The 27788-nt window shown below is 37.2% G+C and overlaps 2 protein-coding genes and 1 long non-coding RNA gene across 7 annotated transcripts; all 3 read right to left on the reverse strand.

Annotated features, from left to right (window-relative positions):
• Positions 1-2812: 2812 nt before the first annotated feature.
• LOC146462796 (uncharacterized) lies at positions 2813-4490 on the reverse strand. The gene is made up of 2 exons (XR_014857051.1): positions 4247-4490; positions 2813-2977 (listed from the first exon to the last, which is right to left on the reverse strand). It is a non-coding gene; the product is annotated as an uncharacterized LOC146462796 (long non-coding RNA).
• Positions 4491-7811: 3321 nt separating this feature from the next.
• On the reverse strand, positions 7812-12945 carry LOC146462797 (uncharacterized). The gene is made up of 9 exons (XM_085085170.1): positions 11748-12945; positions 11367-11486; positions 11086-11199; positions 10880-11003; positions 10666-10718; positions 10013-10063; positions 9654-9737; positions 8962-9049; positions 7812-7890 (listed from the first exon to the last, which is right to left on the reverse strand). Exons 1-9 carry the CDS (start codon positions 11829-11831, stop codon positions 7820-7822), a joined length of 789 nt encoding a protein of 262 aa, XP_084941296.1. The 5' UTR covers positions 11832-12945; the 3' UTR covers positions 7812-7819.
• A 2089-nt stretch (positions 12946-15034) lies between these two features.
• LOC146462798 (sepiapterin reductase-like) lies at positions 15035-27484 on the reverse strand. Of its 5 annotated transcripts, none has more exons than XM_085085074.1 (6): positions 25734-27480; positions 20625-20695; positions 18426-18574; positions 17041-17191; positions 16161-16280; positions 15035-15636 (listed from the first exon to the last, which is right to left on the reverse strand). In XM_085085074.1, exons 1-6 carry the CDS (start codon positions 25930-25932, stop codon positions 15616-15618), a joined length of 711 nt encoding a protein of 236 aa, XP_084941200.1. In that variant the 5' UTR covers positions 25933-27480; the 3' UTR covers positions 15035-15615. The 5 variants fall into 5 exon arrangements, with proteins under 5 accessions (XP_084941200.1, XP_084941199.1, XP_084941198.1 ...); XM_085085073.1 differs by having other exon boundaries at positions 15035-15601; positions 16154-16280; XM_085085072.1 differs by having other exon boundaries at positions 15035-15655; positions 25734-26804.
• Positions 27485-27788: the final 304 nt, after the last annotated feature.

Consider the following 27788-nt stretch of genomic DNA (forward strand, 5'->3'; position numbering starts at 1 on the left):
TGCCATGTTTACATTATTTTAGAACGCGCCAGTGTGGGAGGAAGGAAGGTGTATTGATCTGCTGGATTCCGATCTGCTTTTCTCTTTGATGGTCAGTTCGTGGTTGTGCAACAAACATTTGGTGATGTTAAAGGTAAGCTTATGTACGCGCAGATAACCATAGCTATCCCTTTTATTGTTTATAAATCAAATATTGTATTTTCGGTTCTTGGTTAGTCAGTTTATTGAAATCCTACACATACATCAAACCGGAAATGACTAATTCTAATCACACTCTTAGAAATAAACCATGTCTGAATAATAATGGCTGAGCCAATTCCAATTTCTAGATTACAGATACTAGGTATGAAGCAATACTTAGTGATTTTACTCTACGTAGCGGAATTTTATTGGATTGCTATAGTCTTTATATGACTAATACATGCTCAGTTGCTCAATCGCTAAAAAATGTAGTCTCTGTCCCTGTGCCTGAACCCTACTGTGAAACTAATGAGTGGTTGTCATGTCTGGATTCAGATTAATGGTATTAATATTCAACTTTGATCATAATAATGTTACAAGTATGATTGTTATCTTATACAGGAAGTCAGTCTGGCAGCTGGTAACACTGCACTGCCGCTGTTACTATTTACTGGTAATATATTTGCACTTGAATAACACTTGGCTGCCAAATTGCTCACATGAAAATACAAATTGTGATTTTTTGTTCAAAAATCAAAATGATTCCAAAACCAGTCATGCATTACCTGGGAGAGGGGGAAAGGAGGATGCTAGTGATAGCAAATATCAGTGGGAGCATAATTGTGGTCAGTTTATGACTATTTTGCCATACTTCTGGCCAGCCAAGGTTAACCTACTGTATTGGATTACAGTCATGACCTTTGGTGATGATCACTGAAATGATGTCTAGGACAACAACACTTCTAATAGTACTAATAATTTATTGATGATTTAACCTTTTAGGATAAAAAAAAATGGACAGGCACAACACCAACTGGGCCAAACAAGGAAAAGGCCACCAATTTAGACACTTGCTCAAGCTCAGCTGGAAGTAATATATTCTAACCATACTCCTGAATAACTGATATTTTCAAAATAATCTGATCACCAGTACATTCTGTGTGAATATTCATTTTTAATTATTAGTGTCTATTAATAAAAAATGAACAAAAGCTAATGCTGTATTCAAGTGACTAATTAGATAATAGGTGCAGTTCTCAATTTTATGTTCCAGATTTAAGTATACAATGTAGCCTATCCACTGAGTGTCTCCAATATATTTTATGTAATTAGTTTATGCCCTTTAGGGGTAGATGCTAAAAAAAATAGTAATAACAATAAATTTTAGCTGCAAGTTTTTCAGGAATCAATATAAGCCGAAAAAACATTTACTAGTGAGTTAATGACATTGAGTTGGCAGAACTAGGGAACCCTATAGCATTTTGGAACCCTTCCCATAATGCTACTTATAGATAGCTATTACAATATTGGTCAGGATATATCATCATCATCATCATTATCATTGATGAGGTTCTTAGCAGCCGACCACATGCAGCATCTTTTTAATAGCTCCGAGGAGGTGCTGAACATGTGGAGATTAGAAAGTATAATTTATTGAATTCTAGGCAAAACAATTATTTTTCCTTTTGTACTTTGAAACAGTGACTGGGAAGGGGGGGGGGGGAGGGAGGGGGCTTGAGAGTGTATTACATTGTTCATGGCCCTTTTAGAGTGCATTATTTGCGGGAAATAGGAAAAATGCTGACATTGTATCAACCTTTTTGCAATAAATATTATTATTGCTTGTAGCTTTGAACATTATAGACGTCTATATCTGTATTAGAACAGATAATTAAACTGCATGTTCATTGGACCTGTGACTTTGATCAGTGTTGGATATTTGGGCCATATAACTCCAAAATATAACTTTACAACAATACTAATGTATACTATCCCACTGGAATCTGATAGCCAGGTTAACAGGTAATATTCTTGCTGGATATCTTTTACATCAAACTTTTCACGAGTCATCTCTTATTATTCATGCAGGCTATCAGATTTTTTTGTTATTTCTTTTTTTCTGCTTATCATTCGAACTTGTAAATAAAAAAGATACATCCATGTGAATGTATGAAACATATTTTTGAACTGCGGATGAAAGATTAAATAGAAGAAAGTTGCATAAATAACTGTGAAGGTCTTTCTTCTATTTAAAATTGATACAATAATTACTTCATATTTATCAACACCAAAAAATTCCCCACCAAAATGTTTTCTAACCAAATAAATCTGCCAAAAAAATTAAACCTAAGCCACCCAAACATCCAACTGAAAATCCCTAACTTCAAACCCACAAAAGCTTTCATACCTCAGCAACAAATATAACTGAGTACCCTCCCTGGGGGTGGGAAGAATATGGGACTTAAATTATGTTTTGGTTAATGGCTTAAGTCAGAAGCTGATTGTGTGGCAGATTTGAGCCCTCAAATTACAAAGTGAGCATGGAACCATATAATTTTCTGACACAAGAACCAGACTGTACGTATGCCAAAAATGTTGCTACTTGGTCATTTCAAGGTGGCCACTTAACTTTTCACATTCTCATGTTGTTTCACTAGCAAAAATAGTCAGTTTTACTTTAATGAAGTCCTATATTACAAGGAAAAGAAAGTATTGAAATACTTTAAAAGAATTAGCAGTTCCAATATATACAAGTATGTCTAACCTTATGCAACATTTAGTAAAATTGAGTTTAATTATCACATGTAAAGGATTTGTTTTTAATGATTAATGAGTGACGGCACTGCCAGTGCAGTTTTCAAGCTCATTTAATTCTCCCAATTACTCATGTATATACATTTTTCTTAATTACATTTTTCATTAAAATTCAATTAAGTTGTTCACACTCAGTCTTCTTCCATCAGTTGTTCCCCTGCTCCTGATGTTCTCAGTTAGCCCTCTTCTGTCAGTTGAACCCCTGTGGATGAAAAAGAATTTTCAATAAAAATTATCTTGAAAAATAATTATTCAATAACAATTTAAAAAAATTATTCAAGTTATTGTTCACAAAATTGTTCAAGTTTTTATTCAATAATTCAAATTAAAAAAATATATTCAAGGTTCTATTCCAAAAAAATTCAAATTATTCCTCCAAATAAATCCAATTGATGCCAATTACATGTAATTGCTAATGGTTTCCAAAAAACTACTCCACCAAATTTCAAATGAAAATGTAATTTTATATAAAGAAATTAATTCAATCTAGCAATCCCACACCATAAGAATTCTCGATCAACATATACTCTGGAGGCTATCCTTTTACGCCGCTGTTCCCATTCATGCCATACCTCCTGCTGTCTTGGTACTTATTCATGGTGGTTTAACTCTATTGTCTATGTGTTGTTCAGTCACAACTGTGGCTGTTCAGTCATTCTTTAAATTACTGAGGGACTGTCGTTTCTGTTTGTTTGCTTTTCCATCTGATGGATGGTGTTAGTGCATGTTCAACTGTCCGTTTGGTACGTCTAAGAGTGGGCCTCAAGCCCGAAAATATCTTGTGCAGCTGTTCTTGTCTGTACCATGCTGCCACTCAGTTTGGCTTGCTTATGTCTGCCTGTTCAGTTGCTGCTCATTCATTCATTCATTCAATACATTATTTGGGTAAATGGGCAGTTCAGTTGTATGTCTGCTTTCCATGGCCCAAAGAATATTTTCATATGTTTTTTATTTACTCCCACCCCCCCTACCCTACCCTACCCTTGCCCTCAGTTATTTTATTTACTTTGGTTTGTTTGTTTGTCCTGTGAACTCCTATGTTACACTAGGTCATTAACACAAATTCCTGTAATTTTGTAGTTGAAAATGACACCTCCATCACTTTCGTTTTTTTTCCCGAATTTATGAAGTGTTTATTTACAGTACTGAGTGGGTTTAGTTTCAGTTCGGCCGGTATTTTGGTAGTAAATGCAGCATGCAGCTAATTCGGTAATACACATACTGTACTTTTCGGACGATCGGAAGCAGTTTCTACGTAAAAAAAGCCATCTTAGATCTCAAACAAAAACAATCTAAGGGCCACGTACGTACGGGCAGGCATATGAAATGCTTTACGGCGCAAAATTGCAAGTCCTCCCGGGATAACCGAAATTCAAAACCCACTGAGCAAACTACAGTAGCTCTGGTTTTTACCGACTGAAACCAACTGGATTAGGAGTTTGTTCTAGTTCTAAAATTGCAAAATATTTACCTGTGTTTTCGCGGACAGCGGACTGCTTCTCGTACTGTACGGTGTCTCTCGAAAGGTTTCCTCCAGTAACTCGTCAACAAGCGAATTTATTACTTCCCTGGATAACCAGTATCTTTCTATTATTTCTCTTTCTTCTATTTTGTCTAAAATCAATCGTTCTTGGTAAGTACGCGACCGACAAACCGGGACAAAAATGACCGCCTCCGGCGGCCATCTTGTTTTCTTGCAACAAAATTATTGCTTCCCGTAAACTTTACGGGCACTTTACGGGAGGTCATGACCTCCCGTAAATTACCGGGCAACTTACCGGGCAACTTACCGGGAAATCGCAAATGTTGCAACACGAAACAAAATGGCGGCCGGAGGCGGACTTTTCTGTTTAGCTAGACGACCCCGGTTATATCAAAGAAGACCCATTCTGGCCGACATGGCTGATTGTGAGGTCGTTGAAAGATTCCGGCTATCACGAGCTAGAATTGAGTGGCTCGTAGACGAACTGGGACACGAATTGCAGAGAAACACAGCGAGAAGCTGCCCGCTGGCTCCGGAAACGCAGGTAACTATTGTTGTTGTCGTTGTTTTAAGATATTGTTTGAAAAAAGCTTAGCGTGTTTGCATATAGGCGCTATATAAATTAAGCATTATTTTTATTTTAGTGTTACTAGCAACAAACGGCGTAAGATTGAGTAAATCTATATTTTGTTATGTAAACACGGCTCGCTCGCCGTACGAAGGCGCACATTACTATTACTCCGAAATGGCTTCCTTTTTAGCATAAAAATGGGTTCCTGTCACGCAAAACTAATTCACAGAAAGCGAAACTGTTTCCTTTGTTGTAATTTGCAGAAATTTCATAAGAAGGATAAAGTTAGAAGTGTGACATATTCCAGATAAACGTAAACAAGTATTGAACAGAGCGATGGCGATGAGAGTCGTATAGTCGTATACTTACACAAATGGCGTTCCCTGCATTAGCTAGAGGAAAATATAATAAGAAGCGTACTGTACTCACATTAGAAAAACGAGAATAAAGAACTAAAAGAAACATCTCTTTTTTCGCAAAATAGTTTCAGTCGCATTTCAATTGATTGCAGATTGTTGTGTGATATAAAACAGTGTATACAAAAGTCGACTTGGCATGGGTAAAAATAGTGCTTGATGTCTGCCGGAGAACACGATTTAATCACGCCAGTTGAACTTAAGTTTTCAGTTTTAAAACTTGTGTGAGATTATTCGTTATTCCCAATATTTTGTATACTCACTAAAGCTGCTATAAAAATTTGTATTTGTATTTAGGACACTCAATTTTCTGAACGCGTGTATTGTTTCCTCGGTGGTCCGCATAGCTTGTTAAGCTTCATCTCTGCTAAAACATTACTGTAAAGGGATTATATGCATTCTGATCCTGATAAGTTTGTGGCTCACTGCAAGAATTCATGTTGATAACATTCATAATCTTTTCCAGGTTCTTGTAGCACTTCGCTATTTTGCATCAGGGAGTTTCCTGAAGGTAGTTGCTGATACAATGGGAGTTTCGAAAGCAAGTGCTAGCAGATCCTTGGTAGCTGTCTCAGAATGCCTTCAAAACATGTCAGCAGACTGGATAGTGTTTCCAATCAGGAACACTGAACTGAATGTAAGTACCTCTTGAAGCTAGACTGAAATACGAAATTGTCATAGCATGAAAAGGTTTGCAAAATTGTGCCAGATTTCTGTGCAGATCTGATTTATTGCAAAGCTTTCCAGGACAGAAATTTCTCAGGTTCTCAAAATTTATACAAAGAGCAGATCCAGAAAATATCCATAATCACAACATGGGTGACTTTTTGGAATTTTGAGAGCGGGAGAATTCATTGGACTGGATCTCTTAAAACATAGGCAATAAGAGCTTTGAATCTAGGAATTCTAGAGGAAACAGGCAGGAAGTATGTTGCTTGAAAGTTAAGGCTTATAGATTCTGTCATTGTTTTACAGGCAACAATGGCTGATTTCTACAAAATCGCCGGAATGCCCAGTGTGATAGGAGCAGTAGATGGTTCTTTAATCCCCATTAGGGCACCACACAACCAGGAACACCTTTATGTCTGCCATAAGGGCTTCCATGCCATCAATGCCATGGCAGTTTGCAATGCTCAACTGTCATTTACCAACTTTGTGTGCAGATGGCATGGGTCTGTTCACGACTCTGCCATCTTCAACAGCAGTATGCTCCATGCACACCTGGAAGGTGGTGGTGGAAGAAATGGATGGCTGCTTGGAGATCGTGGCTATGGAATCCAGCCCTATTTGTTGACCCCCTTTAGGCCTAATGATGTCTCCAATCTACCCCAAAGGAAATATCAGAAGGCCCATACAAAAACAAGAAACACCATAGAGAGGGCCTTTGGCCTATGGAAGGCCAGATTTCGTTGCCTCGATGTATCTGGTGGGGCCCTACAATTTGATCCTAGTCGTTGCTGCACAATTATTACAGCAACTGCTGTACTACATAATATGTGCATTTATGACAACACACCCCTCCCTGGTTATGTTGAGCAACCCCCTCAAGAACCAGACTTGGTGATTGAGGTGCCAGCTCACCTTCATAATAATGCTGGTGTATTGGTGAGAGATCGCCTGATAAATAATGTGTTTAATTAAGTAAAGGACAGTGACTCCTAAATTATTCCAAAGTATTTTTGCACAGTTTGAGACTTTGAGACTTAGCAAGGGTTACTGGAATCCAGAAAGAAAATTTACGGTAGCAGGGCAATTTTTAGTGACAATTAACAACCATTTTTCAAAAAAGCAGTAAAAAATCAATGCATGCTGTTTTTTTTATTTTTTTTTTTTTCCAAATTGAAGTTTCATTGTCTGTGCAAAATGCATGGTTACCTCCAATTTTTTTTGGGATACCAAGAGCATTTTCTTAGTTTGTCCTTTCTCTGTATAGTTTAAAACTGTGCAAAATTATCCCTGTATTAGTAGGTATCAGTAGAACACCCGAGTATCTCAAGGTGTGCAGAATGTATGCACAGTAACAAAAGTAGGCAGCGTCCCTAACTTAGTATCACCCAAACACATTCAGTTTGGAAAGTTTCGGCAAGAACATCCAAGTTGTTTGTTTTTTGAAATGTTGGAAGGGAATTTTGGGGGTTGATAACAAGTGAACACTAGCACTCTGTAGTTGATATGAGACACTTGCATCAGTTTTATTCTCAATTTCAATAGATCTCTTTTATATGTGGCAGACCTAATTTTCAAAGAAGTATCTCTAGGTGATAAAAACATAAAAGTGCCAAATAATGGTTGAAAAAAAATCCATTTGTTTTGGGCTGAGCCCTTCCTCAGTGGATCAATGTCAAGTTAGTTCATTGTAAGAAAAGTCAACTTTTTTCAATGAACTAACTTGACATTGATCCACTGAAGAAGGGCTAAGCCCAAAACAAATGGATTCTTCTTCAACTATTTTATGGCACTTGGGGTTTCCTATCACCTAGAGATACTTCTTTGTAAATGTACAAGTGCCACATGACCTTTCTGGCCGTATTTCCATTCTTTTTTCTCTCTGCTATATTACAAAAAACTGCTATATTACAAAAACTCTGATTGTGACATGCTTCCATGTGAATAAAAGTCCTCATGGTCAACAGATGGGGTTTGCACTGCAACAAAAGTAGTAATAGAAAAGTATAAGGTGTTAGTAATATGTAATTGTTTCATTCCAGTATAATAACTGTGTTAAAGCGACACTCAGAGACAATTCAGTTATGAATTAATAGTGTCAGTTTAGGATGACTAAAGAATAAATTGATTTATTATTCCACTATTTCACCATTTCACCAAATAAGGTCAAGAGAATAGGCAAAATATTAGACAGTAAAACACTGCAATGCCTGGTTTGACCAGTTAACAACAGAGCAAATACAGACGGATTCAACAATTCAACAAACACAACTTTGACCTGTTTGGGCCCTTTTTAATCGACTTTCTTAACAATAAACTCTTAACAGGACCAGAACATTTAACGGAACAAAAAGAAACAGCTGTGCTGTTTACATCATTTGTGTGTGCCATATACTGATTGACAGATAATGCAGTGTGCATTTCAACACTCTTACCTGAAAACAGAGGCCAAAATACAAAATGTTTTGGTAGTGGAATAATTAATGTCCTTATTTTATGATTTAACATATAATACACGCAGACATTTGCCCATTGCTCATATTTTTCCTAGCTACGCAACTTGCAAAATATCCACGCATATTATATGTTAAACCATCAAATAATAACATATATGTAAAATATATCAGGCAAGAATATTACCTGTTTTGGCTTTTGGGATCCAATTTGATAGTCAAGTTGTGATAGTATACAATTGTGTAGTTCAACTTTCAGTCTTTATTTAAAATTTTTCAAACCAGTTTTATTTTTTATTTTCCTTTGTTTCATATTTTAATAAAGGAATACAAGACAAATGGAAATAAAAATTACAAAAAGAAAACTTTAAACTTCAACATATACGTTTGTATTGTGGACTGTAAAACTATGTTTTGGAGTTATATGGCCCTTATATTCAACATTGATCAGAGTCACAGGTGCAATGAAGATTTCGTTTCTTTATATCAGACTTCTAATGCAGACATAGAAGTCTACAATGTTCAAAGCTAGAGTTGGTCTGGAGAGGTCTGCCTTAGAGTGCACTGTTATTTAAAAATAAATACTTAAATACATACCTTCACTCTTCTGTCCTTGTAGGAGGTGGATTTCTAATTCCACCTTCTTCATCTTCAGCTTGTAATAAGCAGTGACTGTTTCAAAGTACTAAAGGAAAATAATACTTTCCTTAGAATTCAATGAATTATACTTCATAATCTTCAGTTGTTCAGTACCTCATGGGAGATACTGAAGGGATGCTGCTTGTGGTCAAGGGCTTAGCAGCCAACCAATGATAATGATGGTATATTCCAACCAATATCATCATAGCTACATGTATACAGAAATAGTATGAATCTTAAATACTATAGGATTGCTTAGTTCTGCCAACAAAAAATATCATCTCATAACTTTACCCATTTAAGGCCTCAATTCCCGAAATTCTTGCAGCTTTAAACTATGTACTGCATAAACTAAATACATATGAATTAGATACATGTATATTGGAGATGCTCAATACATTGTATAAATGTATCAATATGGACTTAATAAAGGAAAAGTTTAAATACATTGAGTTGCAGTGTATGTAATATTGAGAATAAAATAGTAGCTATTTGATTACCTATCTTAATAAGTCACTTGAATACCTTAGCTTGTATTTGATTTGTTTATTAATTTTCAGATTCTAATAATTAAAAATGACTATACAGACAAAATGGACTGGTGATTAGATTATTTTGAAATTTATATTTCCTAGTTAGAAGTATCTTACTTCCAGCTGGGCTTGTGCCAGAGTTTTTGGTGGAGGCCTTTTCCTCGACTGGCTTAGACTGGCCTGTACACTGTTTTTCGAATCCTACAAAGTTGAATCATATTAGCTCTATTAAATTTATAGCTGGTTAACCCTGGTCAGCCAAAATTATTGCAAAAAAAAGTCATACTGTATTTATACTCACACTGTCATTGCTTTTACACTAGCATCCTCCTCCCTGGCCCCTCGCCCCTCCCCCCTCACCCATGTAAACCATGACAGGATTTAAAATAGTTCTGATGGTAACACAAGAAATTGCATGGTATTTTCATGTGAGCGTCTTGAACTTGTTAAGTGTTACTCAAATGCAAATATATTACCTTGATTGTAACACCAGCAGTGCATACCTCCTCAGCTGCCAGAATGACTTCCTGTACATATTTAAATTAAACATCAACTCCATCATCATAATAATTATTATTGGGATGTTATCATGATCAATTTATATCTGTTGCGGTTAAAATTTTGTCTTGGGGTAAAATTTTTTATCAAACCGATTTGACTTTGATTTTTCTTTGTTTCAGATTATGAGTACAAGGCAATGAAAAATCCTAGTCCTTTGAAAAATTTAAACCAAAACATACTTCCTGAAGATGACCATGCTAAAAAATGTAACTTTACTTTCTATCATTTTTTAATATTTGGAGTACGGTACAAATTTAAATGTAATTCAGAGAAAAGATACATGTGTTAAATTGTAGTTTTCAACCTTCACTCCCAGACAGAGTTAGTTGAGACACATCTCCATAAGGCAGCTTTTGATGTTCTTTTGTCGGTCCCCTCTCCCCCTTACAATGTTGTTACGTATAATTGGCAGTTTGTGCATGGGATCTCGCAGACCAACATCAACAGGGGCAAGGGAGGCAGCAAGTGTCCCAACAAATACATTTACATGTCTGAGAGTGTAGCTTTTATATGTTCACGCCTTACCAATTTTACATTGTATGAAAAACTACTTAGAAATAATTAATACCTCTGACTCAGCTTCCACTTTCTTGTCCAACCTGTTTCCTTTGGTTGTCTGCCCTTTATTTGGAACAAAGGAAAACAAATGAAGTGAAAAAACAAAGGGAAGGAAATGCCCATACCTCTACCTCCTTAGCTACATTACCCCACCTTACTCTTACACCCTTGGTACAACCACAACAATTTGTTGGAGTAGATCAAGACACAAATATAGTCCTCACCAAGTGTCCCCATTGAATCATGACCTCCACTGATCCCAATGAATGTCTGTGGCCCTAAAATGTGGGCAATCTCCTTCTCGGAGGGATTCAAGGTATCCAGGCATGGCTGAGAAAGGTCATCATCCTTGAAAACGTAAAGTCAATCTTTGTTGGCTCTGAGACATGGCAATAATTCAAGTATAGCGCAAATTTAGAATCCGACTTACCTCATCTGCCAAGTGACCATTTCCAGTCACTCTTAATCTTTGGAGTTCCTTATTTCCTGCCTCCCTTTCCTTTTTTTTCACAATCCCCGCCATATCTTCCCATCTCTTCTTCACCTAACAACATTTCAAGTTTTTAGGAATTTTCAATATTTATGAGAAAAATTTTTAAAGCAATATTTATTGTTGATAAAAAATTGAAAGAGATTTATAAAAAGAAAGCTTTTTCTAAAGAAAAAACTTTGAGTTACAGTTGCATATCTTATTTTTCTACTTGACATTACCTGTTCTATATTCTTTCTCTCCCCAGGATTGACTGCGTTCACGGCATCCACCACAAAACCCCAGGCCTCTTTCTTCTTTTCGTAGGTTAACGTGTCAGAAAATTTACCTTGAAGGATATACTAGGGAAAAATAAAAAATATATCTAAGGTTTTTTCAACACACCCAGTAAGTTATTATTTACAGAAAATTTGTTGCTGTAACAGGATGGTTAAACTATTGCCCATTTCTCTTCACTTTAATGTCAAGCTGATTTATCATTTGATTTTGTAGCTAGGTACTGAGAAACATAAATTTCTATCGGACATTTTTTCACATTTTAACTACTTAATGTATTATTAATGTCAACATTCAAGACACTTCTATAATAAAAATTAGCTTACTTGGTGTTTTGCATAAGCCTGCACAAGTGCCTCGCTCATGGTCTGATTGAATCGAGTTCCTCTTGCTTTCTTTTCTGCCGACATCTATTCAATTACATGTGTTAAATTTTAAAATTACAAAAAATTGTCAATAAAGTCACGAAATGTGTGATGATACCCAATACCCCAATCATTTTGAAAAATCTCATCTCCATGAAAGTTGGTTTGTTGAATAACCATTTTAATGGATTTGGAGTAACTAGGGAATACCCCGCCACTCCATTATTGTGTGGTCCCCGGGGATCTCACACAAAGAACGAGGTATAGTCATACAGTGATGTGTGATGATTAATTTTGGAGTGGCGGGGAATAATTTCTTTTATTTTTTTTCAATTATTTTTCTAAGCGTTATCTTTTTAGGGGGGTGGGGGAACCAAACTAAGAGGCGGTTCGAGAAATGTTTCAAACAAAGAAAATAAAATACAATATTTGATTTGAACAATGAACAACAACAAAAATCTTTATATATAGTCAGTGTGATAATAATGAAAAAAATATAACATACCTTTAAACGCCGCAAAACGTTTGTTGCAAAACAACAGGCCACTGGATTGACGGATGCACAGTACGCGATAACACAATTTTTTCCCGCGCAAATTGAACGCGGCATGCCAAACATGGCCGCCATGAAATCCACAAAATAGAAAGCAGTTCAAATCTGAAATGGAACTTACCTGAAATCTCCATATACCTACCTCTCACACTGGTGCGTTCTAAAATAATAATGTAAACATGTCATCTCCAGTTCGGTTATCCATGTGAAGTACGAATGTACGTTACAAACAATAAAGAACTTTATATCGATAGGCATTGGCAAGACCAAGAATCGAGCTACTTCAGGCAACTAATTATCGTTTCTAAATTACATGATCATGCAAAATAATGATCTCTCTCTCTGCTGCTCTCCTTTGAAAAAACGAAAAACTCTCAAAGTTAAACTTAGCGCGTATTGAACTGTCCTTCAATAATCATGAATACAGTCCTGTCGTGCTTTTCTATCGGCAGCGAAATCGAATGAATTGAGATTGAATCGAATGAACTACGCATAGTCCCAAGCCGTTCTCCTTCTTTTGCGAACGAGCGTGGAGCGCGCGCAAGAGCCTGGTAACGGTCTTCTATTTTACCGGGCCCGGAAATTACCGGGCAAGTTTACGGGTGCTTCGAGAAACGCATTATCGGGCCCGGTAAAGTTGCCCGATAAGTTAACGGGCCCGGAAGTTACCGGGACTTTCGAGAAACGGGCCCCTGGAAAGTTCACTTCCGCTCAGAAGACCAAGCATTTTATTGGTGTATTTATGACAGCTGTTGACAGGATCAAATGTCGGTACGCGCACTCAGGCATGACAAGCGGTGTGGGCGGCTTTCAAAATCCCGCGGTTTGTCTGCAAGCGTTTCCTTCCTTTCTTCCCCACCCTCTTCCCGCTTACTCACGCCATTTTTTTACGCGGTCCTTGCCCAGAAACAGCACGGAAACGCTTGCTACGCTGGCTAAAACGAATCAGTCTCAAACAGCTTGCTCTGCGTATGAGAAATAATAATATCCAGTCAAGTATTGAAAGAGTCATCGATGTAGTGAAGCAAGAATTACAGCAGCGTGGGAGTGCTATTGAATATCGGCAGAACTCATTATGGAGGATAACAACTTACATTTTCCGCAACACCCAGACGAGGCAACGTCTCTATATTTAGCCCTGCTTTATTATATCAACAAACTATAACTCACCATCGATCCTCTCTTACTGATCATATTGACAGATGTAAAATGAGATGTGCATGACATTACAAGTTTCCTGATGGAATTTCCATTTTCTTATTTCCTAGAACAAAGCCCGGGGGATTTAGACAGGCACGATCATCAAAGACAAACCAAGGAAAGGCGTTAAGGCACAGCCATATTTACCAGACTGTAAAGTGTTGCCCTCAGAAATAAGTGCCAATATGTAGTATGTGGGGAAATGTTAGCGACCAAAGTTCTTGCCAAGATGTAAACAAATTGCTTATTTCAGAAGGAACATCTTTAATATTCCGTCGGGCAGTGCTGGAAAGAGCTTTATCAAACAATTGACATTTTGGCAAAAACAGTTCAATTCAAATTCCGATCTGAACTCGATTGCTTTGAAAGCGTTTATGGTGCTTCCCAAAATGTCCTTGCTTACTGAAAATTTTGAGAAAATAATAAACACCCACCCTCGAATAAGCGCTAACCTCGTGGGCCCAAAATTAAATAAGCGCCCAGGACGGTTAATCGAATAAATACGGTAACAATGTACGACAGTTTTTCCCAAATTGAACCTTAGTAAGTTATCTTTGATAAAAAAGTGACTACCCCCAGTTTGTGTTAATAGGCACCGATATCCCTTTCTCCAAGAAAAGTGGGGATAGCCACGCATGTTTGTGAGATAATTAACAAAAAATTAATTATTATAGAAACGCTTTAAAATAAAGCAAACAATAAGCAAGGAACCGCACAACGAACATGCTGCAGGTATACGCAGGATCTGTAAAAGATCTAATCAGCCAAAATATAAATGACTCAAATTTCTGCAAGGCTGGACTGCGTAGAAAACTTAATACGACAGCAACATGATAGCAATGTCCCGGGCAATGTACAGCATTTCGCCCAAATCTTTGAATAATGCTTGGTTACTTCCTGTTTGTGTTAGTAGAAGAAACCTGAGTTTCCCGGGCAATACCGAGATGCACAGTAGCATAAGTAAGTACAACCTCGCTCCCAGGGTCTCTCATCTTCCCGCCCCCTGGAGCGAGAGAGAACTCTCTCTTCTCTCTCGCTCCAGGGGGCGGGAAGATGAGAGACAATGGGAACGAGGTTGAAGTAAGTAAGGAGCACAAATTGAAACAAAGGAGGATTGCTACAAACATTGAACAACTCCTTCACTTTGGCGAACGAACTGAACTCCCTCCCAGGAAAGATAGTGCGACAAGTTGGATGACAGCCGCAAAGACGGGATCCAGGATTTTACTTTGATGATTTTCATCCACAGAATCAAAAGTTAGAACCACCTCGTACAGCATACTAAACAGCAGCACAGAAAAGTACGACTCAGTAGCTTTCATTTGAATAGTCACACTTTAGGATTTCACCCACACACTTAAACTTTCACCTACACACACTAAAAAAATTATAAAAACCTTGAACAACATACTAAACACTACCAAAGTTTTTAAGGATTTCACCCGTAAACTTAAGTTAGAACAACCAGACTCAGAATAATAAACAGCACCAAATAATTGCATGATAAATTTTATTTCATACTGAGCCCTAACTGAAGGAACTTCCTTGAACAGGTTTTATCACTAATAACAACATTTCCCTTCAGATATGATCTATTGGCTGTTAAAATAATGCCTTTGGTTGTCCATCCCCTCCCTCCCCTCCCCTCCTGTTTTTCTCTTCGTTTAACATTGTCCAACTGACCCAGATTTTAGCGGTATTGCACTAAAAGAGAAAATTCAAACAACATTGATTATCAAGATTAAGTTCCCCAGCAGTGAGGTTACCAAATTCACTTTCACTAAAGAGTCTCATAGTGATACGATACTTGTTTCGCCAAATCGAACCACAGCAATGGTGGTTGTGCAACTTGGCTTCGTGACAGTAACTGTCCATTCCATATGATCTTCCGTTTCTGCACCTCCTGGCTTCAGATGCCCCTTCTTTTTAACTTCCAGCTGATCAGACTCTAAGTTTAGGATCCATGCCCTATAGCATGTTTTCAGTTGATTGTATCTTGTTGCTGTTGTTGCTGTTGTTAGTCAAAATAATCAACATGGGACACGGAAGAGAAAGTGTTCTTCTTCAATATGCTGATCAGTTTCCGTGCTGACTCATCTGGTAAAAGGATTTTATTCTGAAAATGAATTTTTATCTTTTAACATCAAGTACATGTGTAGCATACACCCTGTACAGGTTTTCGACACCAAGGGGAGAGACCAAGGGGCAGGTAGTTAAGGCAGCGGAGGGGGGGGGGGGGGGGAGGGAAACTTTGCCTCGCCCCACTGCCACATGCCCCTGGGTCTTCAAGAATGCCCGGCTGTACTGTTGTCTGATCAATTGGCTAAAGGCCAGTTGATAGGCTACAATTTCTTGGCCATATCCAAGAGGCCATTTGGCACAGGCTGTATTTTGAAAGCTGAGTCCAATGGTCCATGTTATCCCTTGTTGTCCCTTGTTTCTTTAGTTATCTCACTCATTATCCTGCACTACATTGTACTTGTTACCCTGTGTACCAGATGTTTTTTCATCTATCATCTCATATCGAATGCGCGCTCACGCTTGCTGAATAATTGTTTAATAGAAAGAGGATCAGTGAACAGGCTGCCAGTTATCAGCTTCTAAATAATAATACTACTTACTTGCTGTTTCCTAGCCTTGAAGGTTTCCGCGATTTCTCGATTGCCACACGTGTTGCATATTTCCTCGTACATGTCTGTTTGCAGAGGGCCAGGAGCATAGCTCAGAACTCGTACATTTACCTGAGAAAGGGACAATGTCAGGTGTATTGAGTGGTTCATTTATTTCATGAGAATGGTGCAGCTCTTTAGCGCTTATTTTAGCCCCGTGGAGATTCTAGAGACTTATTGAGAGGCCTGTGGAGTTCTAGAACTTGTGTTTTTGACGGCCGGTTAGCTCAGTTGGTAGAGTGCCGGACTACCGTGCGGGAGGTCGCGGGTTCAAACCCTGGCCGGACCAACACTCAGGGTCTTTAAATAACTGAGGAGAAAGTGCTGCCTTTGCTCTGACATCTGCAAATGGTTAGACTTTCTAGTCTTCTCGGATAAGGACGATAAACAAACTCTGTGGGACGTTAAAGAACCCACTCACTGTTCGCAAAGAGTAGGGGACGTAGTTCCCGGTGTTGTGGTCTGGTCTAAATTGTGTGTATATTCTCATGATTGGGTGGGTAAATGATCGGAGATATTAGCTACATTAAGCTACTCTAAAGATCCCACGGTAAATAAAGATATAATGATGATGATGATGATGATGATGATGATGTTGGGATCCCTGTGGAGATTCTGGAATCGGTTTCTGGTAAGGGTGGGTTAAAATCGATACCAGATATGCGATACTGGAGCTTTATTGAAAAATATTGATTCTTGCAAGAAATATCGGCTGCTTTAATCCCTTTGGATGCTTCTCACATGACCGCTCACTTGGATACTAAAGGTTGTTTTAGTGCCATAAACCAATATTAATTTTATTTCTATGAAAATTAAAAAAAAGAGAGATTACCTCCTCTTTAGCCAGCACTTGACACATCATGTCCCGAGCTGCTTTTCCAGTGCAGTACAATGAGAAATAAGAAAACGACTCGACTGCCATGAGTGATGACACATTCACTACAGTGCAGCTAGCATCTTTAAATCTCTGAAGAAACTTTGATCTGAGGAAAGGATGCACAAACCACCACACCAGTAAGCATTATATCTTTAAGGACAATTCACTTAAAAAGAAATGTGACAATAATCGAAGGGCTGAGAGCAGATATATTGTCTTATGTTAAATTCTAGGTTACCTGACTTCTTCATTTTGATTAAGTTTTTGCATGCATGTGGTCTTCAGTATAGTAAGGAAATATGCCCTCCCCCCTCCCCTCCCCACCCCCACTGGTTTATGCTTACCCCTAAATATCAAGTCAGTGAAAGAAAAGCAGAGAAGTGGAAAAAATTAAGTGAAAAAACAAACAACAACAACAACAGTGATGGCTTTATGTGAATTGAAGGCCATATGCAGAAATTCAGGTCACACTTTTGAGCAAAATGAAAAATCAGCCTAACATTTGATAAAAGAAGGTTTTTCTCTCAGCCCTTCAATAAAATTATACTCATTTGCTGATGTTTCAAACAGTTGGTCAAACGTGTTTGTAAAATACTTTGTAATGTAAATACCTATTTTTATAATAATATTGCCCTATGGTGGGAGTGCTAAGGTATTAACTTGGGATGGGTAGGTAAAAATGAGACCAAGTTGTTAGACTCAAAAAAGTCTTGTTTAAAGGCTTCAACTGGACTCAAAAACCAACCACTCAGAACACGATAAAAAAACGTCCAAATGAAATTACTCTGTATACATTCTGTAAACCCCATGTCTCTGCTAAGCCCTTTCCTGCCAAAACAAGTCCACCAGATAATTTCTAGTCCAAAACAGTAATTATAATTATTGTCTCCTGTTTCTATAAAATAATTTTATTCCAATGGGAAAATAACAAAATAGAAAACCATTGATTAATCACAATTAAAGTAGTGTGTGCAAAAAGGCCCTAAGTGACTCTTGATCTCACATTTTGAAAATTCTCCCCCTCTTTACAAAGAAAAACAAGGCAATAAGGAAGGAGAATCTAGCAGTTTATCAGTCACTTGGGGCTCTTTTCCAGGCACTCCTTCAATTGTGAATTTTGTTACATACACAGCTGTACAGTAGAAGTAATATTATATACGTTGTAAAATGCGGTCTCCCCCAAGACTAGCCATCCACAGGACAATCACATACATGTAACTGTCTCGTGTAGAAAAATTGAATGACAATTTTCCCACAAATCAAAAACCAAGTTTCATGGGAGATGCCAGAAAGTGTTACAACATAGATGTACTGTATATTTACCAAACATAAAATCTTACATTAAAAACACAGGAGAAGAAATATTGCGCTTGAAATAATCTTGAAGGGCCTCAGCACTGCCTGACAGATCCTTAATACATTTTGATACATCACCAAGTGATCCAGCATTATTCACAAGAATGGCATGAGTGAGTTTAGATGGTTCAACCTAAACACAAAGAGACTGCCTGAACATTAACATTTATTATTCAACACAATCATTGTAACACTGCCCAAAATATGGTCATGGTGCAAAGAATAAATTAATTGTCATGGACCCACAGTCAACGGATACAGTGTAATATCCTGTGACAAAGGCAATTTCTTGTAGGGTGGAGAAAAATGGCAAAATCAAGACAATCCCAAGCTCTTCTGCAATAAAACTGAGAGGTCTTTGGTTTCAATGTGTTGAATAATTAAACAGTTATCCTGCTCAGTCTTTTGATTTCACCAAACTCAGTGACTGCACCCTCGTCGGCTAAGTATCAAGTGATATTCCATGGCATTTCACAGGATAATCTTGTGTAACAAATCTACTAACTTGAGGCATATAACCAACCTATAGTGCATATTAGATATAAGTGGGAGGGGGGAGGGGTGGTTTGTAAACAAACTGTGGTAGCCGTGTTGGTGGGGAGTGGAAACAAACGTTTCGTGTATCAACAGAGTTGATAACTAAACTTGGTAATTTGGCCACCATTAAGCTCAATTTGAGTGGTGATGTTTCAAGATTGGATGCTGACAAAGAGCTAATGCTGATATACATGTAAACATGAGCACTCAAATTTCTTTACAAAAAAATAATACCTACTCTGTTGATAAAACCAAACATTACAGATAATTATGTTTAGCTTGCTTTTTGTTCTTTTTGCTCAGATTGGCCAGGTTTTTGGTATGTGCCCTAATAAATTCCCTCAGCTGATGTTGCTCCAATCTTTCATCTTCTGGTGTGTGGGAATAAAAATGGAATTGAACACTTGCCTTAATCATGAATTTTTACTCAAAATAAAGTGCGTAAATTAAGGCAAAAAAAATCTGGGGCCAATGTTTCCTGAAAGAATTAAGTGCCTGACTTAAACTGGACCAAAAAAAGCCTAACAAGTTAGTCACCCATTGAAGGCCACACGAAAAACCCCTGACCAGCACATCTGAGCTTAAGACAACAAAAAGTGAGCAAACAATTGTGGTATTATAAAGTTATGGGTTCTATAGTGGTTATAACTGAAGCCTTCTAATAATTGAACTTTAATTTTCCAGATATACATACTTGTACACTCATCTGTAATTAGTGCCCTCAAAAGAACCCCCAAATTCAGACCTGAAATATTCATCCTGAAATGAACTCTGCACGTATGGACTGAAACGCCTACTATAGTACAGCAAATACAGTTGTAGGTCTCACCAATTACGTTGCAACTCAGTAATTTTGTTTCTTTTTTTTTTTTTTGTCTTACTTGTGATTTCTCTACCTCCACTTAATTCTTACTGTTTGTTCTGTCTTTGATTGTAATAACTGTAATTATAACATTAATTTTATTCTTAAACAGTTGTAAGTGTGGCCCGCCTAGATTAGCTCTCACTACCTGCAGGCCAGTCTCTCTTTTTTACTAAATTTTTGAATTTGAGTAAACTTGAAACTTGGACTGTAATATGGTGCTTTACAATGTAGGATCTGAGTGTGATTTCATCTGTCAAAATTCTATTGTTTTCCTGAAGCATGTACAATCAATCACCACATAAGGTGCAGTAAACTCATTGTACAATTTGTCGCTGAACATGTAACATACAGTCAACTCTCACCTTGTGGGCACCTCACTATTGCAGACACCCTGACAATACAGACAGCAGCTAAATCCCTGGAAAAAATAAATTGCAGACATTTGACTGAAATAATTATATTAATATTCCCGCAATACGGACTCTCACTGTTACGGACACTAACTCGTGCTCCCAGATGGTGTCCACAATAAAGGGAGTTGATTGTATTTCTAGGCTGTACCTCTGACAGAAATTAATTTAAAGATACATGTAATTATTGGTTTACCATTAAAGAAGTAAATAATATTAATTTTATAACTGTTAGAATCAAAATTTGGACAAATTTTAAACGTATACAATGCCGTGAGCTTTAGCTTATAATTATTTGGAATAATAAATATTATATTTACAAGTAAGATTTGAAAGAATGAAGAGTATAAATGTATTTATAATCCACTAACCTTACTGAAGGCATTATTTACAGTTTCTTCCAATGTCTTCATCTCACGAAGACTGGCAACAATAACATAAACTGAAACAAAAATGTAGCTTAAATGAAGACACATCTTAATTTCCTCATTTAGGTGGGGAGGAACAAAGTCCTCAATCATTTGAGAATTACTTGCCATTAATTAAGTCGCCACACCATCATAAACAAACCTAACACTCATGAATGAAACTTTGAACTGGGAGATACACTGTATATAACAGAAGACAGCTACAGTTCTCTAGCACCAATTGTACCATATTTCTCATTCTCACCCTCGCCATTATGAAGCCAAATGTACTCATAACTCTCCTTACCATTCACCACTAAATTCTGCCTGAGTCTGATTGGCTGACAGTCATGAGTCTACATCATGCATGACCAGTATTATCAACAATGAAATAAACATTCAAATTCCTTTTTGTAATGTCCGGCATTTGAATGGAATCTTGAAGATTTCTCTTGAAATCTTTCAAAAAAAGATGCATTTTAACTGTATAAAAAAAAAAAAAAAATACTAGCTAAGAGATAAAACAAATTTATTGTTATTGTTGAAATACTTGATGTTGTAATGTAAAGAAGAATTCATTAACCTTAACACCATCAATAAACTAGGGAATTTTTTATGGGAACTCTGAAATCTTGCTGGTGATGTTCAAATCTGACATGTAAATTTCAAAACTCAATTCAAATTTCAAAAACTATTGGTTGGTTGTATTGTACAATTGACTGTAAGTAGATCATGTGACATCATACATGTAATATTATAGTCTTCATCTACAGAGAGATCAAGTCACTATCCATACTAGTGTCAGCCATCCAGTGAAAATACCCAGATGGATTTTTAACTTAGTACTTACATTGTAATGTCCACAAAAAAACCTCCAACTCATCTTCCAGATCATTAAAAAAATGAGTTGCTAGTCACAGACTGACTTTTGTGCACTCCAAAAGAAAATAAAAGTGGTGAACAATTTTAATCAAGTTTATTTGAACTGTCTGATATTGAATCTGACATTTCAAAAGAAATAAAATCAAATCAAACTCCCCCCCAAAATCTATGATGAATTTACATACACAGCTAAATGCGCCATTTTTCAATAATCAAAATTGAGGGGGGAGGGGGGCAGGCATATTTTTATTTTTCTCTTTGAATTGTCCAAGATGACACTCTGAGGTACTGTACATGTAAACAGATAGGACAGGTCCCAAGGAAGAATGCTTAGACAGGGTTCATTGTTGGAAAAAATGACACCTTATTTCTTGTCATACAATTATTGAATAAGTTATCCGTAAGTACAATGTACAATGTAGCAAAGACTAATTCAGGGAGATTACTAAATAAAAATTAATAAGGGAAACAATTGGCCAGCAATTGGCCCATTCAACTGAGTTTTTGATTACAGTCAGTGCTAAATGGCCCCTTGATAAATCCAGAGTCTCACAAAATTTAAGCAAAACCTTTGAGTCTCCAATTTTGTAGACATACATGTAGCTACATGTCCATTTGCAGTAAATACGTAATGTTGTGGTGGTTCAATTTTATTCTTGGTTTATTTTTATTTTCCTTTGTTTTATACTCATTATCATACATTACCATATACAAAAACAGAGGAAACTAAAAATGGAACCATGGATAAAATTGAACCACAACAAAATAATATATTCTGCTGGCAGTAGTTTTAAAAGCTTTGGTCTCCTGTTTTTGCATAATTTATTCATGCATCATTTTCAATAAATGTCAAAATTTTAGTCTGCTGATTGGCTCATTCTATAGCTATTGTCTCTAAGAACACAGACAATAAAAGCGATTCCAAATGTAATGCATAACATCATTATGTGCTTTCTCAATGGAAAATAAAACCTTTTCCGGTCATACTTTTCCCATGTCATTGTAAAAAACAAATCAACCACAGCTTTCTATGGTCTATACTGACTCTTATAGACCATAATATGACTCTCAGATAAAGTGTTGAAAACTTGGCAGTGAAAACACAAGCCATCCCTTGAGTTTTGAACTATTTATGACATCATTTTATGGTCTATTTAACAAACATTCCACAAGCGTATTGGATATAAGATGATAGATAATTAAGTCATATCCAAAAGTGTCAGTGGGATAATAATTGTTACAGTGTACATTGTATATTGAAATTGCTACAGTCATGTATATCTTGCTGATTTCACATTGCAAGAACAACCAGAAGACAATTTAAGACAGTGCAGTGGCTTTTCTAGGGCATGGTATAATGGTTCATATACCATAGCTGCTATTAGCCAATCAAATCCCTGAAGTTGACCTTATGCACGCTACTGGTGTACACAAGTGTAACATGGTGCTTAGGCATGAAATTTGTCCACTGGTGAATGAACAATATTGGTGAGTAAGCAAATTTTCATGCACAGTCTTGGCACATTCTAGGCACAGTTTTGGCACAGTTTAAGCACATTTTATGCACAGTTTTCAGCAATAAAGAACTGGTGTCTGACTGACGCTTTTAATTTGACAGCTAATAGTTTTTCATCACCATGAAAAGGAAAGAAAAAAATGGAAGCGAGAAAAACAAACAAGAATTGGATTTTTTTTGTGTGTGTAGAATAGAGCTTGAACCAGTATATATAACACTACATAATATGTAATTATGGAAAATGCAAACGCTTGTGCTTTTTAATTAATTGTTTACATTTTTCGGCAAGTGCGCTAAATTTAGTAAAGGCAAAAAAGTTCAGCTCTAGAGGTTTCTACCATTTGCAGAGATTGAGTTATAGTGAAGAATTAACCCAAAAATAACAAAAGAGGCAAATTAATTAAGTTATTTATTCAGCGCAAGTTTCTTGTACAAATTGTACACGCACAATGAGACAGCACATTTTTGAATAAATAATTTAATTTGATGAAACAGCGACTTGGAACTCGGATTTGGGTTTTTCGATTGGTAAAAACATTTTACATTTTTAGAATCCGAAACACAATTAAAAGAAGTTTGAATATTACACAGTACACAATTTGGATTGTCTTCTTGCACGCGCTTATTTATTTTAAGATGTTGTTTTCTTGCGAGGATACATGTAAGAAGATGAAAAGGTTTTGAAAATGTCTCATCAGTCTTTTAACAACTTAGGTACAATGTAAATATGTAGCACTGTAGAACTTATCAAGTAAACATGAACACACAGTGAAAGCAGCAAAAGAACGACCACAAAGCGAAACTTGCAAGCTCAACTTTGGCACAGTTTTAGCACAACCAGAGTTTGGCACAAATTTAAGCACAGCTCGTGCACAGGTTATGCACACTTCTGGCACACTCAGGAATTTGTAATCCGCGCTAAGGCAACTGTATGTTCGATCTCAAAAAGCTCAGTCTGATCTTGAAAACATAATATCATGCCCCCCTCCTATACAAGACTTTATTTACCACCCCTGCAACTTTTGGAACTTTTTATCTTTGTACTTTTTAGGCCAGGTTAATATCTGACAACAACCAATGCACTGAGAGCTGCAAATTAAGCTATAGTTTAGGGACATACCCAATCTGTACAAGGAAAAGGAAATTTTTAAACGTTTTTATATTTTCATTTCGGCACTTGTCAATTCAATCTGTGACCTCCTCCATTTCTTTTGGTGTGATTTATAACATACCCCAGAAAATACCTTTTAAATGGTATATCACATGTGGTCTCCTGGTTCATAGTTACCGATTTAGAAAAATGTGGCATTTCCCTCGAGGCTTAAAGGGTTAAGGACAAGCTCTACAAATTATAGGATGGACGTTCAACTTGTGAGCATTTGGAATGTCTTTTATTTGCATCTCAGTAAGCACTAAAAATTCAGGAAAGATGGTCAAAAACAAATTGACCTTAGTACTCACAATGAAGGTAAAATATTTAAGTCCCCTTGCTGTTCCTTACTATAACTTACTTATTCTTTAATTCTTAGACACAGTTTTCTGTTACTTGAAGTGGAGAAATTCAAAAATAGACAGATTTAGCTTCGCGTTTATGGCTAACGCCGAACGGGAAACGTCAAGCCGCTCTTTGTTCTAAAATGCATTTAAACTTGTGTTTCTTGTACTCATTTCTCTCTTTTTTGTGTTTGCTCAATAGCTGTTGCCGACTGGGTGGAAATACGCTTAATCCAAAAAAGCTTCATTGTTTTTTTATCAAAGAGAAAATTTCAGCCTGGCGTTTGCCGTAAACGCGATACTAAATCTCTACAATGTGCCAATCAGACTGTAAAATTTAATGTCATGTGTGGCCTTGAAAATACTCATATTTTTCATCATTGTGACGTTATTTTCTCTTTTCACAATACCTTTCAATGAAAACACATTCCTCCAACTGGAAGTTGTCCAGAAACTTGAAATCTGTGGCAATTCTTAATTTGATCAAAGTTTGAATTATTTCACAAAAATGAAATACAGTCATGGAACCCCGCCTTACGACCACCTCGTTAATAGGACCACCTCGTTATTACGACCACTTTTTTGTACTCCAAATGAATTGAAATGCCAGTCATTTCCTTAGTATTACAACCTCGTTAGTCCGACCACCCAATTATTACGACCGCATTTTCGCGGCCCGAAGGTGGTCGTATTAACGAGGTTCCACCATAAACCTTGATTTTTGGTTGTGTACACCAGTAGCGTGTGTCAGGCTAGTTGCATTTTACAATTGTCAAGATTTTAATTAGAGAGTATGGATCCTAGAAAACTGCCATTGATTTGCTAATTCAACACTCCCCCCCCCCCCCCCCCCCAGTCCTGCATCTTTCAAAGGCTCTATTTTCACTGGACACTTATAACCTGCAGCTGCAATGTTTTTTTTTTTTTTCTTCTTTCTCGGTTGAGAGCATTATTCTGTTGTTCATTCTTTTTCCTCTCGACCTACCATGCCAGACATGGCAAATGGTACAGATTGTCCCACCGCTTCAAGTGTGGACGAGTTCACTAAACTTATTTTACTGTACATGTAGTCAACTTTGTCGTGGACACGTGGAAGGTTTCATGGGCATCAATCTCTTCGTGTATTCAAGAAGGCAGTACAGAAATAGTCTGATGTAATATAATTTACCATGTAAGCTTACCTTCAGCGGCTGAGCAAATCTCGATGATTTTATTTCTCGTTTCTTGGAGTCCTTCCTCAGAACGTGACACCAGAATAAAATGTCCCTCAGTTTTATGATCAGCACACTGACACACTAAAGCAACAGCTACGGATCTTCCAAAGCCACGACTAGCGCCAGTAATTACACAGCAAACTCGAGAGCCAGGGACAAAAAACATCTTCGCGCAACACCTTATCTTTCTCACAGATATAAACAGGATGGCGACAAGTGAAAAACAACCAGGCGTTCCTATGCCTTAGCATCCGCGCTAATCGACACGTTATCCAATCTGATTGGTCAATAAAAATGATCATTTTTGTCCAGTCCCTGCGGCCTGAGTTGCGTGACAGAGACCGGAGGGCCACTGGACGAGGCCTGCATGTAAGGCCTATTAAGAGCCACCCTCCATAAATATCGACTATCGTCGTTTGGACGAGAAAAACACGTGTTAAGATATATTTCCATCGTCAGCATTGTGAATGCGTTAATTTGCCCACTGTACCTGTCAAAACACCACCAATCGTACACATCTCTCTCCCCTAGCTCTTCCGAAAGAACGAAACACCCCTACTCACAAGCCAATCAGCATACGGCAAGTTACATAGAAAAAGAAAAATAGACAGAAAAGTAAGTCTTTCCTGATTTACGGATTCCGTGTATTTGATTTTATAAACATAGATAGGTGTCGTTCTGGTGTGTTTTAAAGTTTTACGCTTTAAAGGGACTGGCTTAGAATATTAACACCATAGGCTAAACTGCAGCAATTGAAATCTTAGGCAAACTTTTGAAAATTTCACTGGGCTCCTGACTGATATCATAATTTGTCAAGAGCTATACAAACTGTTTCCCAAGTGACTTTAACCTTCGTTGAAATTTTCAGGTCGACGAATTTCATTCTTTTTTTTTTTTTTTTTTTTTCATTCCGGATTCCGGATTCCGGATTCCGGATCCCTGGTTTTAGGTAAACCCTTTGAACAGGTCGTCTCGAAAATGTTAAATGGCGTTGAAGCCGTTTGAACACTCCGTTAAACATTTGTCCAACATTTGCCCAATATACACTTCTGTCCTTCTGAACTTAACGTTCATTAAACTGCAACAGGTTTTTAAAAACATACATTTCTTTCTTGCATTGTCTCTCCGACTACAAATATGTAACTTGTATCAAGACAGTCTTGCTTGTATGTGTAAATTGGCCAACATCTTCAACAAAGCTTTAGCGGCGGCTTTCTTCTTTCCCAGAAACTTGAATTCGTTGATTTTTTTTCCTGAATACAGCCAGGTCAAAAATTACTGACATTTATACCGACAAACTGATCTTTAAAATCCATGTTGGCCATTTCTTCTTTTTGCTACAAATGTTGAGCATGAGCAGTTGTGCTTTGTGTCGTATTTCTGACACATGAAAAGGAATTTTACCAGATGTTCTCTCCAGAAAAGTGATAGGATCTGGGTACGAGATTACGTTCTCGCGAATTTATATCTGGATTAAATATTTCATTGTTAAACTCTCGCTAAGGAGGACGGCAGGCACTATTTTATCTTTAAATACCAATACTTTACCATAGGGATTTTGAAGACAACTGACAAGTTTAGTGAAACAAGTCTATCCAAATTAAATTTGCTCGCATGAGAAACACACATGAAACACAAACACTGCTGACCACAAGGTGATTGTGAAACGGAAATTTCAGTACCGTTTCACGTTCATCCTACCTCCTCCCTACACTCCCTCCCCCCTCCCCCCAAAAATCTATAGATACAACACTTTTTTTGAATGATTATTTGAACCTCGTTTCCAGGGTCTCTCTTCTTTCCGTCCTCTCTCACTCCAGGAGACGGCAAGAGAAGAGACCGTTGGAGCGAGCTTGTGACTTTTATCAGTTATATTTTCCCCATCCATGTTCATTAATTTCCTTGCTTAGTGAGCAGAAATACACCAGTGAGGTGAGGTTATATTAAACAAAGACGATTCTTCACGAAACGTTGCTATCGTGTAACAGAGCGCGCGCAATGTTTAACGAAACGATTGTGTTG

The sequence above is a fragment of the Pavona decussata genome, unplaced genomic scaffold (assembly GCF_977016875.1).
Source record: "Pavona decussata unplaced genomic scaffold, jaPavDecu1.1 SCAFFOLD_184, whole genome shotgun sequence".
NCBI classification, from domain to species: Eukaryota; Metazoa; Cnidaria; class Anthozoa; order Scleractinia; family Agariciidae; genus Pavona; species Pavona decussata.

What these genes read in the sequence shown, in the direction of transcription:
- LOC146462797 (XM_085085170.1), bottom strand. Translation starts at nt 11,831, where the DNA reads ATGTCGGCAGAAAAGAAAGCAAGAGGAACTCGATTCAATCAGACCATG. An exon ending in AAGTGGAAGCTGAGTCAGAG is followed by an intron (nt 10,064 to 10,665) that starts GTATTAATTATT and finishes AAATATGTACAG; the next exon opens with GAAGTCATTCTGGCAGCTGA. An exon ending in TGGCACAAGCCCAGCTGGAA is followed by an intron (nt 9,050 to 9,653) that starts GTAAGATACTTC and finishes ATTTTCCTTTAG; the next exon opens with TACTTTGAAACAGTCACTGC.
- LOC146462798 (XM_085085072.1), bottom strand. Translation starts at nt 25,932, where the DNA reads ATGTTTTTTGTCCCTGGCTCTCGAGTTTGCTGTGTAATTACTGGCGCT. An exon ending in TAAATAATGCCTTCAGTAAG is followed by an intron (nt 18,575 to 20,624) that starts GTTAGTGGATTA and finishes CTTTGTGTTTAG; the next exon opens with GTTGAACCATCTAAACTCAC. An exon ending in TCAAGGCTAGGAAACAGCAA is followed by an intron (nt 15,656 to 16,160) that starts GTAAGTAGTATT and finishes ATTCATTTTCAG; the next exon opens with AATAAAATCCTTTTACCAGA.